This window comes from Vigna umbellata, chromosome 3 (genome assembly GCF_029865625.1).
Source record: "Vigna umbellata cultivar VRB3 chromosome 3, Vumbellata_1.0, whole genome shotgun sequence".
NCBI lineage: Eukaryota > Viridiplantae > Streptophyta > Magnoliopsida > Fabales > Fabaceae > Vigna > Vigna umbellata.
Window position 1 is genome coordinate 52,370,196 of NC_142167.1, and position 19,405 is coordinate 52,389,600.

The 19,405-nt window shown below is 30.5% G+C and overlaps 1 protein-coding gene across 2 annotated transcripts; it reads left to right on the plus strand.

Moving 5' to 3' along the window:
* Positions 1-11,053: 11,053 nt before the first annotated feature.
* LOC124835956 (ureide permease 1-like) lies at positions 11,054-14,561 on the plus strand. 2 transcript variants are annotated; one of them, XM_088108195.1, is made up of 8 exons: positions 11,054-11,186; positions 11,271-11,485; positions 12,045-12,183; positions 12,407-12,581; positions 12,797-12,834; positions 12,927-13,027; positions 13,228-13,602; positions 14,133-14,561. In XM_088108195.1, the coding sequence occupies exons 2-8, from the start codon at positions 11,297-11,299 to the stop codon at positions 14,283-14,285; spliced, it is 1,170 nt and encodes a 389-aa protein (XP_087964321.1). In that variant the 5' UTR covers positions 11,054-11,186; positions 11,271-11,296; the 3' UTR covers positions 14,286-14,561. The 2 variants fall into 2 exon arrangements, with proteins under 2 accessions (XP_087964321.1, XP_047166963.1); XM_047311007.2 differs by having other exon boundaries at positions 11,059-11,485.
* The last annotated feature ends 4,844 nt before the right edge of the window (positions 14,562-19,405 follow it).

Sequence of the window (19,405 nt, forward strand, 5' to 3'; positions counted from 1 at the left end):
TTAGATTCCATTGAATTGAATTTTATTTAGATGCAGAGTCTTACAAATATTTTTATATAAATTGTAAAGAAAAACAAGATTAATTGAGGTTGTTGAAATAGGAACTTGTCCACTAAATAATATTATTGTAGTAATTAGTATTATGGATTTTAAGTTTATAGGAAATAACATACATAAGTGAGAAAACCTTTGATAGAATATGTTACTAATTAAATTTAATACTTTATTCTCACATATTTGTCTGAACATAAAAAAGAAAGGTTGAGCATGATAGAAATGATTAATATAAAATAGTGTATATATATATATATATATATAAATAATTAAATGATTGAGGGTAATTAGTTAGAATTACTATGGTCGAAAACCTTTTCTAATATGTGCATTGAAATTTTAACTTTATATTAACTTTCAATGTATTCAAGTCTTAATTAAAGAATTAAATTATAAATATTACAAATATTTATATATGATTTTAATAATTAAATAACAATTTAATATTAAATAGTTATATTCAATTTATTTAAATATTTTAAAATTTAGAAATACTATAATAATAATATTTAATATTAAATCAATACTTATTTTGAAGGTTTTGGACTTTATATTATAAATAAATATTCAATTGTTTTTTAATATTTTTTTACTCAACTATCAATTTTGTTTAAAATGGATCAATTTTAAATTTTTTGTTAAATTTTTTGTTTTGTTTTTTTTTTTAGTTTTTTTCATTTCATTCCTTCATTTTTATTCGCATACACCACTCGTTCATCTTTTTCTTCCTTTTTTTCTATATCACACCTCCATCTCCTTTCTTTCAAACTTCAATTAACTTTATGATATAACTTAGCATGTAAAATCCAATAAAATTGATTCACATAAATTCTAGAAAAGTTTCATCATAAAGGTTTCATCATAAAGAAGTGTAAAGAAGAAGAAAATGAAACTCAGAAGAATTGGATTCATTTTCTTATTTTTGTCGAATGTAAGACTTGGATTCACTTTTATATTCTCAACAAAGTTAACGTCAATTTATCATAAGAGTCAATATTGCACAATTTTAAACAAAATTGAAATTCAATTGAGTCAAAGAAAAATATTGAAAAATAATTGAATATTAACTTTAAATATAAAGACTAAAATATTAATTAAATATATTTTGAATTTTACAACTTAAATAAATAATTAATTTTTTTTATGAATATGTGAGTGATTTATAGTATTTCATTATGTTTTATTTTAAGAGAAAAAAAATCATTATTATTATATTATTATAATTTAGTCTTTTAATTATGTTATCATATGAATACTAATAATTAAAAATAAAAATGTTATTAATATTTAGTAAAATTTATAATAATGACAAATGTAACATTTATAGGAAAACAATGATATTAATATAAAAGTTTCGTGTTAGTGTTTAAATTAGCTATCAAGACCAAAGTATTAGTATCTAAATTAGTTTTTAATTTTAAATAATGACTTATTATAGAGATTAAATTAGACAATTTTTTGTAATTAAAATAAAATTTTTATTAATATTTAGTAAAATTTATAATAATGCCAAATGTAACATTTATAGGAAAACAATTATATTAGTATAAAAGTTTCGTGTTAGTTCTTAAATTAGTTATAAGTATTAGTATCTAAATTAGTGTCTAATTTTAAATAATTACTTATTATAGAAATTAATTTAGATAATTTTTTGTAATTAAAATTTTGGTAATTAATATTAGACACGTATTTATATATTAATTCATAAATCAATTATAATTTTGTATTTATAATAGAAACTATTTAGATACCAAAAATTTAAGTTTATAAATTAGTATATAAATTAATCAAAAAACTAATTATTATTATTTTTTAAATAATTATTACTTAATGATTTTCTTGTAGTATATAAATATTTTATAAAATTTAAATTCATTCATAAAATTTAATTTTAATGGGAAAAGAGAAAAACAATTATATGAACCATAATCCTATAGTAGTATGAACAAATTTCATCACAAAACCTCATTTAATTCTTTAAAATTATAACTAACTTGTATAGAATGTGTACTTTTCTAAATAGTTATACCATAATAGTAATAAATAAGACGTTTTCATTTAAAAAAAATAGAGATTTGAATTCAATATAACGTTAAAGTTATTGTTTTTCAATAGGATTCTAAAATTTAAAAACATGTAGAAATATAAATTTTAAAAAGCACCCACCACCAATTATTTGACCACTTTTACATAAGTAATCCTAGCCATACATCGTTTATGTATTGTATCCAATGGTCAGAAATAGCAGTTGACTATTAGCAGTACTTCCAACAAAATTTGACTCCTTCCGTTGAAAAAGACATTTAATAATGAAAAGTTATGATCATTGCAATTACGTTCCAAACACGTGTTTGAAAAAACTAATTCTTTTCAAAGAATATTCTTAAAGTAACTGTTAATTTATAGTAGGTTTCTATTAATTATTTTATATATATATATATATATATATATATATATATATATTCTACATCTTTTCTTACGACGATCTATGTTATGAGAGTGATTGAATTTTTAACGTTTATGATTATTAATATATTTTAATAATTATATCATGATCTAATACATTATGTTTGGATTTTTCTTTCTGAAAAATCAATTTCAAACTCATTTAAATATAAATTGATTGTTGTCAAAACCATGAGACTTAATTAATTAATTAAAGAAAATGTTAGTTTACACACTTGATTCTCTTAAGTTTTGAAGAAAACTTCTTATCACATCACATATTAGCTTTTTTTATATATTTTAATTTTATTGATAATTTTATCTTTTAAGTGTAGCATTAGAATAACAACATTGAATTATAACTCGCCACAATAAGAAGAAACAAGAAATATCAAGAATGAATCATGATAAGTTTTTTTTTTTTTTTCTTTTTCTGAAGATATATGTTGTGGAGTTTCTTGAAGAAGAAAAGATGACGCAACAGTGGAAAGATTAATGGTGGAAGAAGCTTGGAAATGTTGGAAGAGGGTATGATAAGGTGGTACGTATATGTAAGGATAAGCAGTGAGAAAACTATCTAGGAAATGATAAGGACGTGGAATCGTATTCAATATATATGTAAAATATAATATCTCAAATATAATATTAACATAATACGTACAAGTATAATCATTTATGTTTTTAATTCTAAAATTAAGAGTTTCAAAAGTTTATATATAAACATCCTCAATATAATAAGTCTACTTGAATTATTTTATATATAGTTTTATTAACTTAAATATCAAAACAACTTGATGACATAGAGCTCTTTCTATATTATTGATATTCAAATTTTGGTTTATAAAGCTATATATCAATACTTAATCATATTTCATCTTTACCATAAGGACATTTTACATAATTTGTAAACATGTCAATTTTTATATATATTTTTTTCTTTTATCGCATTAATAAAATCACTTATGAGTTTTTTACTCATTTATTTTCTCAACCTTGATTTAATAAAGTTTATTTCCATTCTATTTTTCTTTCTCTCTTTTTCATCTTTTACTATCTTATTTTCACTCTCTCCAAACCAAGTATAAAAGTTTCACTTTGATTATTGTTGAAAATTTAAATATGAATATAAATTTCACATTGAATAAAAATAAATTAAATAACAATGTCATGAAATTATTATTTTAATAAAATTTTGAGTAGGAAATGGTATTAATATGTGTTGGAGTCAAGTATGATTATATCCCTTATCTAACTTTTATATATATATATATATATATATATATATATATATATATATATATATATATATATATATATATATATATATATATATATATATATATATATATATATATATATATATATATATATATATATATATATATATATATATATATATATATTCAATTTTCAATAATTTAGTGTGTGATGTGATGAGGGAGCCATATGAACTATGGAAGTTAATGGTGAAAGCATTTGGTAGAAAAAAGAATTTCAAAACTATTTAAGCAATGCTGGAAAGAAGTTGGACAAAAAATGGATCATGATGACAACCTTTCTTTCTAGTTGAAATAGAGGAATCCAAAAAAGTTGTGACGATATATATACATGATTATACCTAATAGGATACATATTGATATTTTCCTTAAAAGCTTAAAATTTTCTAGAATTTACGTAGAGATCCATGTTGATCTACATTATGGTCATAGATGGAGTCAGAATTTGTCTTTTGAGAGTGTAATTGGCGATGACATTTATAAAAATTCTAAAATTTGAAAATATTTAAATAAAAATCTAGACAAAAAAACATATAATATTATAAAATATAAGATGACTGTATGAGTAAGATGCTTATAGCATATGTGCAAATATCTATCGTTCTAATTATAAAGGGTATGAAAACAAGTTATTTAGAGAGGATAAAAGAGTTAGTCTTAAGTTAGTATTGTGTACTCAGTATGAGTTTATTTCAATGTAAAAATACTACGGTAGAAAATGTGTATTACGATGATCAAAATAATATTTTTCCTATAGAATTTTTATCGTAGTTGATGTTGAAATTTTTTTGATAAAAAACTACTACAGTTTGGATACCATTGTGATTATTGTAAATCACTACAGTATTATACGTCATTGTTAAACAAATAAATTACGTAAAAAATAATTAAAATTTGAAATTAAACTGTCACGATGATTTGGTTATTGTACCGTACGATCTTCATACTTGGATGCGGTCCTTCACATGACTGTCCTTCTGTACGGTCTTTTCATGATTGTCTTTTCAGTTTGACCTCCTAGATCGTCCACGGTCCTCCCAAGATGTTCTTCCATGACCGTGTCAACTAGTAATGACTCATTAAAGCCCCCAATGAAAATTAAGGTGTGATTGAGCCGTCATTAGACTGGCAAAAGGTAAAGGCCCATTATAACCAGTATAAATAAAGGTTTCAGGTATGATTTCTGGACCACGCTGCTCATTATGCACACCACAAACATTATTTGCGGTACCAAACGTTTGGTTGTTTTACTGACTTAAGTCTCGGAGCGCCTTTGACAGGTACGCCCCCATCCGGCTCGGAGAAGGAGGGAGAGCGAGCTACGTCCGACCAGTCCTCAACGCCCGTCCGTTTTGAGCTCCATCCGTCCGCTTCAAGGTTCGTCCAGTCCTCAACATCCACCGTGGGGTCGAGCGAGTATCCCCTATTGCAGTCATAAGGAACCGGTGAGTGGTGCTCTAAAGGACATCAACCATCCAATCATCCAGCCTCACAAGTACTTAGCCAAATTTGGCCTCAAGCAACCGACCATCCGGCCTCAGGTATTAGCCAAATTTGGAATCAACCTCAAGCAACCGGCCATTCGACCTCAACTACTCGGTCATCCAGCCTCACAGACTTAGCCAAATTTGGCATCAACCACTCAGCCATTCGGCCTCAACTGCTCGGCCATCCGGCCTCACTAACGGTCAGCGACTGTGGATCTTCACCAAAGGAATCTCGACCAGCCTCACCGAAGGTCGATGACCGTTGATCTTCATCTAAGGATCCCGATCAGCCTCACCGAAGGTCAGCGATCGTGGATCTTCATCTAAGGATCCCGGCCTGCCTCACCGAAGGTTGCCAACCGTAGATCTTCACTAAAGAAATCCCAACCGGCTTCACCGAAGGTCGGCAACTGTGGATCTTCACCAAAGGAATCCCGGCCGGCCTCAATGAAGGTCGGCGACTGTGGATCTTCATCTAAGGATCCCGCCAGGCCTCACCGAAGGTTGGCCATCGTGGATCTTCACCTAAGGATCTCGGCCGGCCTCACCGAAGGTCGACGACCATGGATCTTCAACAAAGGAATCTCGACCGGCCTCACTAAAGGTCGGCGACTGTGGATCTTCACCAAAGGAATCCCGGTCGGCCTCACCGAAGGTCAGCAACTGTGGTTCTTCACCTAAGGAATCTTGGTCGGCCTCACCAAAGGTCGGCAACCGTGGATCTTCACCAAAGGAATCCCGGTCGGTCTCACTGAAGGTCGGCGACTGTGGATCTTCACCAAAGGAATCCTGATCGGCATCACCAAAGGTCAGTGACCTTGGATCTTCACCAAAGGAATCCCGGACAGCCTCACCGAAGGTCAGCGACTGTGGATCTTCACCAAAGGAATTGAAGGTCGGCGACCGTGGATCTTCGCCAAAAAATCTCGGCCGGCCTCGTCAAAGGATCAATAGCGTATCCAGCTCAGTCGACAAAGGCAAGACCCATATTTCCAACCACCCATCGTGATCAACGAACAGGGAGGACATACACAAAAACCAACCGGAAAACTTGTCCTTATGAGGAAGGTCATGAACAAAACCCCTTCGTAGAATAACATCATGCTCGTGCTTGGGGGGCTTGTGTACCGTACGATCCTCACACTTGGCCGTACGGTCCTCCACATGGTCGTCCTCCCATACGGTCCTCCCATGGCCAACCTCCTAGGTCATCCACCGTCCTCCCAAGATGTCCTCCCATGACCGTGCCAACTAGTAATGACTCATTAAAGCCCCTAATGAAGATTAAGGTGTGATTGCACCGTCATTAGGCCGGCGAAAGGTAAAGGCCCATTACAACCAGTATAAATAAAGGTGCCAGGTACGATTTCTGGACCACGCTATTCATTATGCACACCACACGCATTATTTGCGGTACCAACCGTTCGGTTATTTTACTGACTTGAGCGTCGTAGCACCTTTGACAGGTACGCCCCATCCAACTCGGAGAAGGAGGGAGAGCAAGCTACCTCCGACCGGTCCTCAACGCCCGTCCGCTTCAAGGTTCGTCCAGTCCTCAACATCCACCCGCTTTGAGTGATGTTCGTCCGGTCTTCAAGGTCCATCCAACCTTAGACAACATAATGTTTTGGGCAAGGGATCACCAAACCCAACCGAAACAGTTATTAACTATCGTGATATTACAATCTCAAATTTAAAAAATTTGGTTTTGGCGAGCTTATATCATAATGGTTTGTGTCATAATCATCGTTGAAGAGACTTTTTAAAGTGTAAGGACTTATAAGACATTCAACAAGATTATTTGAGTAAATATTATAAAGATTAAATATGTTTTTGGTCCCTTAACTTTTAGTGAAATTAAGTCCATCATCTTTAGAACTGTGTAAATTTAGTCCTTTTAACCAAATTTTGTTAAGTTTATTTGAGGTTTCAAATGTGTTTCATGATAGAATTTAAATTTTTTACATCATTTAACACATTTTTGCTTCAATGAGGCATTAATGCGATTTGCAAGGTAGGGCAATCTTCCATCACCAACAGTTGTATTGACAAACCCTTTTGCTTGTTGACTTAGTCCAAACTCAAGGCTTTGGAGGCATGTGTACTGTATAGCACCAATCGGTACATATAAAATACATAACAAACCAATCATCCGGGTTGGGAGGAAACTGATCGGTGTCGATCAAAGTTAGCTAATCATCCAACTATGCTAAATAGACCAGTAATTAAGTTGAATAGAATTGAACCATGATTAGGCTGACCCTAAGAAGCCCATGGGAAACCTATAAATACAAGTCAAAGGTATGGTCGTAGGACCTCTTACGATACATTTATTAAAGCATTAATTGTTAAACCGATCGAATACTGAATTGACTTAAGCATCAGAATATCTTTAGCAAGTATACCAATCAATAGAAGTTTTTGAACAACAAGGAAGAAAGCTGAAGAGTGAGGAAGATTGCTTTAAGTGAATACTCGACCTCATACACTCGAAATATTTTGGCACCCACCCAATCAGTACATATCAACTGAACTACCCCAAAACGATCGCCCGAGCTGGGAGGAAAGCAATTTGTGCTTATCAAAATCAGTTAATCATCCAATTAAGCTAAATAAGTCGGTAATGATGTTTAAAAGAAGTGGGCCCTAATTAGGCTGATCATAATCATAAGCCCATGGAAAATCTATAAATACAGGTTAAAGGTATGAAATATATGGTTGTGGGAACTTTATCGACACATTTATTACAACATTAATTGCTTAAATGATCAAATACTGAGTTAACTTAATATTATAGTATCTTTACCGGGTACACTTGATTGGTTAGAGTATTTGACACGAAGAAAAAAAACTAATAAGTGTAAAAAACATTTTTAGATGAACACCTGATCCATACACCAAAAACATATTTTAATCACGATGGATTGAACTCCATTACCAAATGATTATTATAAATTATAAATAAAAAAAATATTATTTTGGTGTAATCACGTGTTTTTTTAGATGCAAGTTTCTTGTGAGTAAATAAATATACCTATTATATACGGAAAAAACTCTTTTTTTCAAGCATTTAAAGTAAGTATTAAGTTAAAATTGCTAGTTAAGTCAACTTTCAATATTTTCAATATACTAACATCAATACTTAAAATTCATAAAAGAAGGAAAAAAAAATATGTATGGTATTTCAAATTAAACTTATAAATGTTTTGATTTAAAAATTGTTCCAGTACACCTAATCCACATCACCCAAGAGTTGAGATCAATGATAATTTAAATATTTCTTTTTCCTTTCACATTCAAGTCATATTTTAAGGACAAAACTATGAGGGAGTTCCAAACTTTAAAGTGGAATACCTTAGATATGGTGATTGAGATGTCACTTGACAAACTTGGAACCAAAACATTGACACCATTTATGGAGGAGACAAAAACTCCTCTAGCCCTATTTTAAAAAGTGAACTTTAAGTCTTGAGTATGAAACTAGAAACTAATGAAATATGTCCGACAACTAATAAATTTCTCGCTAGAATATGCTTTAAACCATGACTTTGATATATATAAAAAAGTGGACTTTAAATATAGTCTAACTCCATAAAACTAACTTGTAAGAGGAGATTTGTATCCACTTATATATTTTAAACTGATTTTACTTCTAGTTGATATGAGACTAGGAGGTTTGTTCTAGTACACCCAATTTACATCGCTTAGGAATTAGGTTTATTCCTATACACCAATTCACACTCCTTACGAATTGAGGTAAATGAAAACTCCTCTCATTTTCTCAATAAGTCTTTTAAGAATAAAATTGTTTCTAAATTCTAAACATCAAAGCAAATAATACCGATTAACCTAAGTTTATCACATCGGACTTTGGACAAAAAAACTAACTAATTAGTGTGCATGATATAATTATTAATTATTATTGTGACACTTTTTATTTTGTAAAAAGAGTATAACTAAAGCATATTTTAATGGATAAATACTCTTTTACTTTTAATTAATTCACGATATACTAAGGCGGAAATAAGATGCTTATTTGTATCTGCTTCATTATCATATTATTTTATTTTATGAATTTAAAATTTAATATTGATATACTTTTTATTATTTTGTTTGTAATGCATATTTTTTATACCTTATTTATTTTTATGTATATTTTTCAAATTGAGACATTGTTTAAAAGATTTAAATTTAAAATTAAAGAAATTGAACAGTTAGAGAGGAATGTGAGAGAAGTTATTATAAACAAAAGAAGAAAAAAAAATAGAAGGGGAGGAATGTGAGAGAAGATAAACTTTTATATTTTTTATATATAATATGTAAAAAGTTGAAAAGTTACATTAATAATAATGTCAAAAAAAATATGTTTGTTATGGACATTATTATGGCCCCAGCCATTCTATTTGTAATGTGCATACATGTGATCGGATCATCATTTGAAAATAAAAATTTGCAATTGATAGAATATACGTAGTAAGCAACTCGTTTGTCCTCGTAAACATGATTAGGTAAATAAAAAAAATTAGAATTATTAGTTTCTTAAACAAGTTCGGTGCTACAAATCTTTTATAATTTAAGAGGAGACTTTATAACGTACTCTTGATAAAACTAGGAATATAATAAAACATTTTATAATAAAAATGAATATATTAATATTGTAAAATTATAATAATTTCAGATAAATCAAAATTAAAGTTTACACTAATATAGCTCTAAAATTATTATAAAAATGAATATTGAATCTAATTTAATTCTATAAAATTATCAAATAAAATGAAGCCTGTATTTATTTTTATATTGTAAATTAATTTTATTTTTAATGTTGAATTTCAGAAAGAAACAACATAACAAGAATATTAACTATTATTGTATTAAATTATAGCATGTGATTTGTACATAGGTTCAAATATTATGTCATTTGTCTTGATTGAGATGGAAAAATAATATTCTTATCAAACTCAACTACACATTAAGTTTCTTACTCACACGCTTTTCCTAGTTGCTTTTATTTTAAGCAGCAAAGAAAAAACTCAAATCTTCTTAGACTTGTGAACTATATATATATTATACAATTCATAAGCTTTCAATGCATGACACTAGTTTTGGTCCTTTTCTCTGATCACTTGCGTCACTTACGTGACTTCTTATGAGATTCGCTTTCATAACGCCGATAAAAAAACAAAAATTAATTAAAAATAACATAAGGTTTTAGATACCATCAATTTACAGATATACGTATCCATAAAAAAAGAATGTTATTGTTATAACTGTACTCTAAAATCTCCATAAAGTATGGATATTATGAGATCATTCAGTAGTGATCCATATCAAATTAATGAGATATATTTCATTTAAAGTTTTGAATTTTTTTTTTCACAATTAATTTATAAAAAGATATTTAGGCGGTGTTATGCATGGTCACCAAGAAAGGATACAGTGATGATTTTGCAAGAATCTAGGAAAATTAATTTTTAATTATTTTCGTTCAACTTTTATTATTGATGTGATTCATAAAAATATTATTAAGGGAAGTGGAGGTCTTGTTGGTCCTTATTAAGATACCCATAAACTTACATTAATAAGTTTGTCTGTACTACTTTGAAAGGTTTTTCTGCAAGTTGCAACAAATATGAATGACATATTTTTCATATGACGGAAAAATCAACACATATTATAGTTGTATTAAATATCTAAATATTATAGATAACGATGTGGGATTTTGACCATATAGTGATCTTTTTGGGATATTGAGGTCATAAAGAAGCAAGTAATGAAGTATTTAATGATATTTCGCGAAACTTTTCGATATTACTGTTATGGATGTGACCTGGCTTTGAAGATTCGTGCCCTGTGGTGTGGTTGACTTGGGGTGTATTAATGAATATATGAGAGCATCAGCTAGCGGAGCATCTTGTGCTGTGTGGTATTGTGTTGATTTGTGTTGTGAAGTGAGTTTTGGAGTTTCATTGTTTGATTGATTTGGAGTTGATTTCAATGTATTTGGTAGAGAGCAAGGGGGGTGCCATAGTGTGCATGCTGGTGTCCCTGTTGTTCTTGGGGACATGGCCTGCTGTAATGACTCTGCTGGAGAGACGAGGTCGTCTTCCTCAGCACACCTACCTTGACTACACACTCACCAATCTCATGGCTGCTGTTATCATTGCTTTCACCTTTGGAGAGGTTGGCAACACTGCCCCCAACTTCTTGTCTCAGCTCCATCAGGTACTCCTCTTCTCTCTTCTGTCTCTATGCAGAACACAAACATTTTCTATATCAGCTTACTATGCCTCATCACAGATTTCAATCAGTTTTCTTTTCAACAAGTATATGGATTTTTGCATTCTTATCTGTCATGTACGGTTTAGTTTCATGATAAGAATAGTTACTGAGAAATAGTTTATACTCTTTTTTATGAATTGTCTGGAGAGATTTTTTCTTTCATAGATTTGAGAGTTGTGTGCATTATAACTTTATTTGTTGTTTGTATGCAAATTAGTTCTTCATAGTATAAGCACTTTTGTATTTGTATCCTGATTCCTGTCACAAATTGCTATGAATAACTATATCAGAATTATCAAAATGGATCAATCAGAGAAAAATAAAAGGGATTTCCTTGTTACCAAGTATTCAATCAAATCAAACTATGTGACCAACCTAATTATAGAGTTATCTCTGGTTAGGAACTATCAAGTTGAATAGTAGAATTCTTAGTTTTGAACTTTATGATATATGACTATTTATTTTGGACTGGTTTATAAATGTGGCATGATATCTGATGCAGGAAAACTGGCCTTCAGTTCTGTTTGCCATGGGGGGTGGAGTGGTCCTCAGTGTTGGAAATCTTTCAACGCAGTATGCTTGGGCTTTTGTTGGCTTATCAGTTGTAGAAGTGATCACATCAAGCATAACTGTTGTTATAGGTATACCATCAAAGATGCCCCTCTTAGATTCTGAAGCTACGTTGCTTACTCTGATAAGAACACTGGGAAGAACACACCACAAAACTTAACCATTACTAGACTCAAGTCCTACATTCCAATGGATCCTCATACACTCAGAGAAGCTTCAATATCTATGTAGTTTATAGCTTGCTATGGACTAATACTTAGTGTAATTGCACTATTTCTGTTGTGGCTGTAACAGGAACAACCTTCAATTACTTTTTGGATGACAAGATCAACAAAGCTGAGATTCTTTTCCCAGGAGTTGGTTGCTTTTTGATTGCTGTATGTCTAGGTTCTGCTGTTCATTCATCTAACACTGCTGATAATAAGGCCAAGCTCAATGAATTTTCAGCTGATTACAAAGATGCAGCTAAGTATGTGTTTGTTTTTTGATATACAAAATGTATGAGAGCAAATGTTTCTTGCTTATGTTTGTAAATGAAGTTAACCTCTGCTGGTGTGTTTTGTCCAGGATATGAGGTTTAGATGATAATTTTGATCGATGCAGTTATGAGATTATGATTTCAGTGAGCTTTCTTTTTGAATTTTTAGCTAAGATCTCACCACCAAATTTTACTCTTGAAACCAGGAACACTACTTTGACCACTTCGATAGAAACAAGTGAAGGTAACTAGCCATCTTTAGCCAGCTTAGCCAAATGGAATTGCTGTATTTGATAAATGCTGGCATTTTTCGTCTCCTTTGTTACATATATATAGTTGATTCGAAGGATCTAGAAGATGGAAGTACTTCTGTACATAAAGCCAAAGCAGGAACTGCAGCTTTCCTTATAGAGCTTGAGAATAAAAGATCCATTAAGGCAAGTGTTACATTAGAAAGATCAAATCCAATTTTCACATACCCTTTTGCATTTTATGTTGTATATTACACAATGAAGAATGGAGAAATGCAAAAGATGTCTAAAATGTCAAATAAACTCTTTGAAAGATTTTGTTTTGGTGACATTGCTGATGAAGAATGATGTAGATGAAAATGGTGTTCTGTTAAACCGTTTTGCAGGTATTAGGGAAGAGCACTTTCATTGGATTGGCTATAACATTCTTTGCTGGAGTTTGCTTCTCTCTGTTCTCACCAGCATTCAATTTGGCAACAAATGATCAATGGCACACTCTGAAGAAAGGGGTTCACCATTTGAGTGTTTACACAGCCTTCTTTTACTTTTCAGTGTCTTGCTTTGTTATTGCCATCATTCTTAACATCAACTTCCTTTACCACCCTGTCTTAAATTTACCAAAGTCATCACTGAAGGCTTATTTGAGAGACTGGGATGGAAGAGGTTGGGCTTTCTTGGCTGGTCTCCTTTGTGGCTTTGGGAATGGCCTCCAATTTATGGGAGGTCAGGCTGCAGGATATGCAGCAGCAGATGCTGTTCAGGTCACTTCTTACTTTTTAATTCATCTTCACAAAACTATTTTCATTTCAAAAAATGTAAATTATCAATGAAACATTTTGAAGAAAATAATTTTTAGAGTATTTTGGAAATTCTACGTTATTTAGAAAGATGACATTTAAAATATATTTCATTAGTCTAATGTGAGAATCTAAGTGTGAGTCTAAGTTCCATCCGATAGAATGAAAAAATAGAGCATTATATAAAGATGAAAGACCTATTAACCCATTGCCTTAAGATTTTGAGCACAGAAAAGTGATGTCAACCCCTTATATGGTTGGATGTTTGTGTCTTTCCGGTAAACCTCCTTCTTTAGACTCAAAAATAGTATTAGAGCTTTAAAAAAAAATCCACAATCTAATTGCATTTAATTTAACTTTAGTGCTAATGATCATTGTCATATTTACTTGAAAATTTCTCCCTTGCATGTATTTGTTTCAACATTTGACAAGTGCTTGTTCTTCAAACCACCAATTCTTACTAACTAAAGATTATATATGGTGTTTTTTGACAGGCACTTCCACTAGTGAGTACCTTCTGGGGAGTTGTTTTGTTTGGTGAATATCGTAAATCATCGAAAAGAACATATCTGCTACTTGGTAGCATGTTGCTCATGTTCATTGTGGCTGTTGCTGTGCTAATGGCATCATCCGGGCATCGAAAATGATCAACACACTTGAAGGATCAATCATCATATCATACATAGAATTCAAAGCTGTTGAATTCACTAATTCAGTGCTATATGTAGAAGTAACTTTGTTATGGTTCCAAAAACATGCAATGTTTTCTAGTATTTCCAAAGTTTAATGTTGTTAATCACAGACAGCATAGCAAACTATATGGAAAAAAAAAAATAGTGAATACAGACCATCTCAAAAAGTGAATTTTGTAGAACAAGGTTTGCATTTACATATATATAATAAATTTTTCTTATTTTGAATCATATTAGATATTTAATTATTTAAGAAAGAAAACTGTAGGAAATTTTCGTACTAATTATACCTTTATCATTATCTTTTTACCATTTATTTGCATGGATGTCACGTATACGTTACACTGTATATTTCTTTCAACAAGTTTCTTAGTTCTTTGTTTAAATGTTCTTTGTGTGCTTCACAATAGTGGGAGAATGTATCTTAGGGATAATAAGTCCAAAACTAAGAATAATTTTGAAGTATGAAGTTTGAAAAGTAAGGAAAAAGAGTAATAATACACGTACATCAAGACATATTTAAACACTAATATCCAACATGCATGCATAAATTTTTGGATATATTTTTATTATAAAAAGTGTAATCGTTTTCTGAGATAGAATAGAGAGTATAAAATACTAAATAAAAAGTAAAAAAGACACGTTTAGATGAGAAAACTTTGTATATCGTGTTTTCATTACGAAATTAAGAGTGAAAAATGATAAACTTACTTCATATGAGGTACATGTTTTACACTTGTTAGTTAAATTAGCGCAATGTTTTGATTAAATTAATATAATTGTTGGTTAATTTCATATTTAACCGATATCCCAATTGGAACACATCAAAACATTATTTAACCATTAAAGGACTTTCTGAATTCCCATAATCATCGAAAAAGAAATCAAATATCACTTGATTATGATGGAGATATTCTAATTTTTTTTAAGACTACAATCACTGCAACGTTTTGATTAAATTAGTATAATTGTGTGTTAAAATCTAAATAAATAATGTCAAATTAGTGTATGCAATTTTAACAGTATACATCTATCAACACTTAATTAAGAATAGATGGATAATTTTAAAACAAATGGTTCAAACTAATAAATGGTTATATGCAGCAATTAGAATATATTCTTAATGGTTTTAATAATATATTAATAGTTCAGGTTTGCTGTAAAATGATCTTAATTTACAAAATTCAAATTAAAAAAACCTAACTTCTGCAGGACTTGGACTCTATGACTTTAGTTTAATTAATATAAGTTGAATAATTGCAAGATTGGTGTAGTTTTGAAAGTGAATTATTGACATTTAGTGATTCAAGTGGAAAGAATATTATTGACATTAATGGTATTGGAAGAAATTTCAAGATGCCAATAGTCTAATTTCAAATGAGTTGGTCAATTATATTCCTTGAGAAGCATAAATTATTCCGATTATACAATTATTGGTGGGGTTCTTTGTTGACTGTTGACTTCTAAAGTCCACAGCAAATAAATAAAAAAATCATATTCTTGTTAATATTTCAATAATCTACTTTTTTTATTCTTATTATGAAGAGGGTAAGAACATAGTAATATCTTACTCTAGTACTACCCTGGTAATGAAGGTGTAAAAGTTACATTCATGAAGAATATGGAGTTTACTTTTAATTCAATGATAGTTATTAGTCTCATAGTTTTGAATTTTAGAAAATATTTAAATTCAACTAATGTTTTTGAATTAATTCAATAGAAACATTCTTCAAATGTAATATTTTTCTTTTATAATGTTATTTCTATAATATATTTTAAAACAACAAAACCTCCATGTTTCGATAGAGATGGAACAAGGGTGAATCTTATGTATGTTTAATTAACATTTTTTTATATTATAAATTAGAATATATATATATATATATATATATATATATATATATTAATATTAGAATATATATTTTAAAACAATTTGTGTATCCATATTTAGTTTTAGTAAAGTTTTAAGATTGTCTTGTATTACTAAGTTTTTAGTTCTAACACTGAGAGGGTTTTTTTTATTTTAAAAATATTTATGTTTTCTTTTGTGATTATTATTGTTAATTTGTAATTTGTAATGTTATTCTTCACGTGCATATTCTTACAAGTTAACAATAATTATTTTTATTGCATATTTTAGTATCTTTTGTCATCTTGTTATTTGTTGTTGATTCGTCTATTAGTAACATGATGTTTTTAAGAAGACAGCAATAATAAAAACATTTTAAACATTATGTATTTACTCCTTTCAAACCTCCTGCTTGTGCGGATGCATGATTAATTAGATTTCAATTTTTCGATTATTACAAAAAATAAATTTAATTACATTTAGATAAGGATTATGTGATATATTCAAAATAATAATAAAACTAATGAAAATAACGAATAATGACAATGTATGATATGTAATAACGAATAATGACAATGTTATAAATAGTTTATGGATCTCTTGTATAAAAGAATATTGCATTTATATGAGAAGTTTTTATTCATACTACAAAGCCTTTGATTAATTATCATGTTCGTTCTGGTTGTGGCTGTTTTAGAATGCTTTTGATCCACATGTGGATATTTTTATGTTACTATTGTTTTGGTTATATAAAACAATCTCTTTAGTTTGAAACAAATTAAACCACTAAATTACTTTTTTAGACATACCAAGAAGTTTGAAAATATTGATCAATTACGTCTATCTGTCATTCATCAATTAATCAACTCAAAACTTAAATTTGATAAAAACAAATAATTGAAAAAAAAAATTACAATTAAAAGAAACAGTAATTGAAATGTATTGTGAAATGTTGTAAGTCTTTGTTTTTAAAGACTTTCAAAAATTTATTTGTACACCACTTTTTAGTTGTATTGGTGACATTTTCATCTTGGTTCAAAATAAGTATTTTCAATTATTTCTTTGTTTTGACTCTAGAAACAATAACATATAGTTGTTTATGTTTGAATAATGGGTGTGGAAGCTAAAATTCAACTTTCAAAAGCGATGGATCTTTACTCTTTTTAATTGTGATTAAAAAATAGAGTGATATTGAAAAGTAATTTCTTTAAAATTTAAAAAACAATCCTGAATAATAATTGACTTTCTATGACGATTTATTATGATAGGTGAAATTCATATGTCATAATAAGTTAAACGGTAACATTTTCGTAATAAAAATAATATATATTATAACATGTAAAAAGAAGCTGTCATAATAAGTGGATACAGTGACAAATTAGAAATTATATGACAAATCTAATAAAACCTGTCATTGTAGCTTTTATTATGATTGTTAGTTACCACTAGTCATAATGTGTTGATGCGGTGGAAAATTTGAAATTATATTCAAAACCTATTATGACATGTTTAGTTTATACCTATCATTGGCAATTGCTAATCATTGTTCTTAAATAGGTTTAATCCTTTTGGACATCCCTATTTGTGTAGGATTGTCTCAAATAGGTCCTCGTATTTATTTTTATCTCAATTAGGTCCCTATTTTTGTAAAATTGAGTCAATTGAAACCTTGCCGTTAATTTCAATAGACGACGTTAAATTTATTGAGTCGTGGCACGCTGACGAAGCAAATTTTAATGACGTGGCACGTGGTCCATGGAGGCAAGGACGAAGAAGGCGGAGAAGCGCGTGTAGTGGCGTAGGAAGGCGGTACAGTTGTAGTAGTAGAGGAGTACGAGGAGGAAGGTGACGAGCGCGATGAGGCCGACGAAGACGACGGCGTTGAGGAGCGCGCCCTCGAACTTCTCCGCTGGGCTATCGGCGGGATTCTCGGCGTAGACGAGGTTGGTGGCGGTTGTGATGGTGGCGGCAGAGGATGACGGCGAGGAGAGGGCGTAGACCAGAAGAACCACCAGGAACATGCAGATCGACACCGGACTCATCACGCCGATGATTTCAGCGCCCAGACATTCCAGAACGCTCTGTTCCATTCTCGCGATTTTTTAGGTTTTTTTTTTTTACTTTTTTACTTTTTTTTTTAGTTTAACTTACCCAGTTTCAAGATGAAAAGGAAGGGGTCCCTCGAATCCTGGAAGGAACTTCACTCTGGAGGCACAAGATGCTGGTTCAATGGAATAGAGTGATAAAAGAAGTAGGAAAAGTAGAATACCACGGTGAACCAAATCTGAAGAAATGACACTTGACTTCAACTTTCCATTTTTTATGCTCTTTTCTCAACCTTTTCTCTCATAGTTGAATCATTCATTTATCCTAAATCTGTAGTCATTGATTAAATTTTTTTTCATTTCAGCCTTCATAATCTTATGCTTTGGCTGTTTCTAATTTTTTCATTTAGCTGCATTTTGGGGTTAATAGTGGTGCAACAAGGTTTGCTATAGAGCGTCAAGCTGTCAATGAGGCTACATTCCGCTGCCCTAATGAAACACAATGGAAGCCCCTAGTTAGATTGAATTCACTTTAATAAATTTGTTATAAAGTAGCTTTCATCAAACCTGATTTTAAGAACTATGTCCTCCTTTAGTGAAATTTCCACAATTCTATGTTGCAGAAAGAGCCTGTTGTTTCTTCAGATGGTCCAATTACACGAATACGGAAGGTAAATTGGATCACTTATTTCTCTTACTCATTGTTTAGTATCCTCCTTCCTTCTGCTCTTCAATTTCACCGTCGTCGGAGTACTCTCCGTCTTCGCCGGCGGGATCCCGATTATTCTTCACCAAATTGCCTGACTGGACCACGTGCCACGTCATTAAAATTTGCTTCGTCAGCGTGTCACGACTCAATAAATTTAACGCCGTCTATTGAAATTAACGGCAAGGTTCCAATTGACTCAATTTTACAAAAATAGGGACCTAATTGAGATAAAAATAAATACGAGGACCTATTTGAGACAATCCTACACAAATAAGGATGTCCAAAAGGATTAAACCTTCTTAATCGTTCTCTTGTATTCCTTGCATAAGAAAGTTAACACGTTATCCATTAAAAATACATTAGAGGTGTAAGTTTTCTTTTCTATTTTGTTTCTTTCCAATATTATTATTATGATTTAATGAATGTTTACTTTATGTAGGTCTTTGGAAGCTCATTCAATGTTGCAGGGTGT

Bases quoted from the DNA above. Each gene is read 5' to 3' on its own strand.
- LOC124835956 (XM_047311007.2), top strand. From the start codon at position 11,258: ATGTATTTGGTAGAGAGCAAGGGGGGTGCCATAGTGTGCATGCTGGTG. The intron at 12,184-12,406 runs GTATACCATCAA...TGGCTGTAACAG, and splicing joins AAGCATAACTGTTGTTATAG to GAACAACCTTCAATTACTTT. The intron at 12,835-12,926 runs GTAACTAGCCAT...ACATATATATAG, and splicing joins TTCGATAGAAACAAGTGAAG to TTGATTCGAAGGATCTAGAA.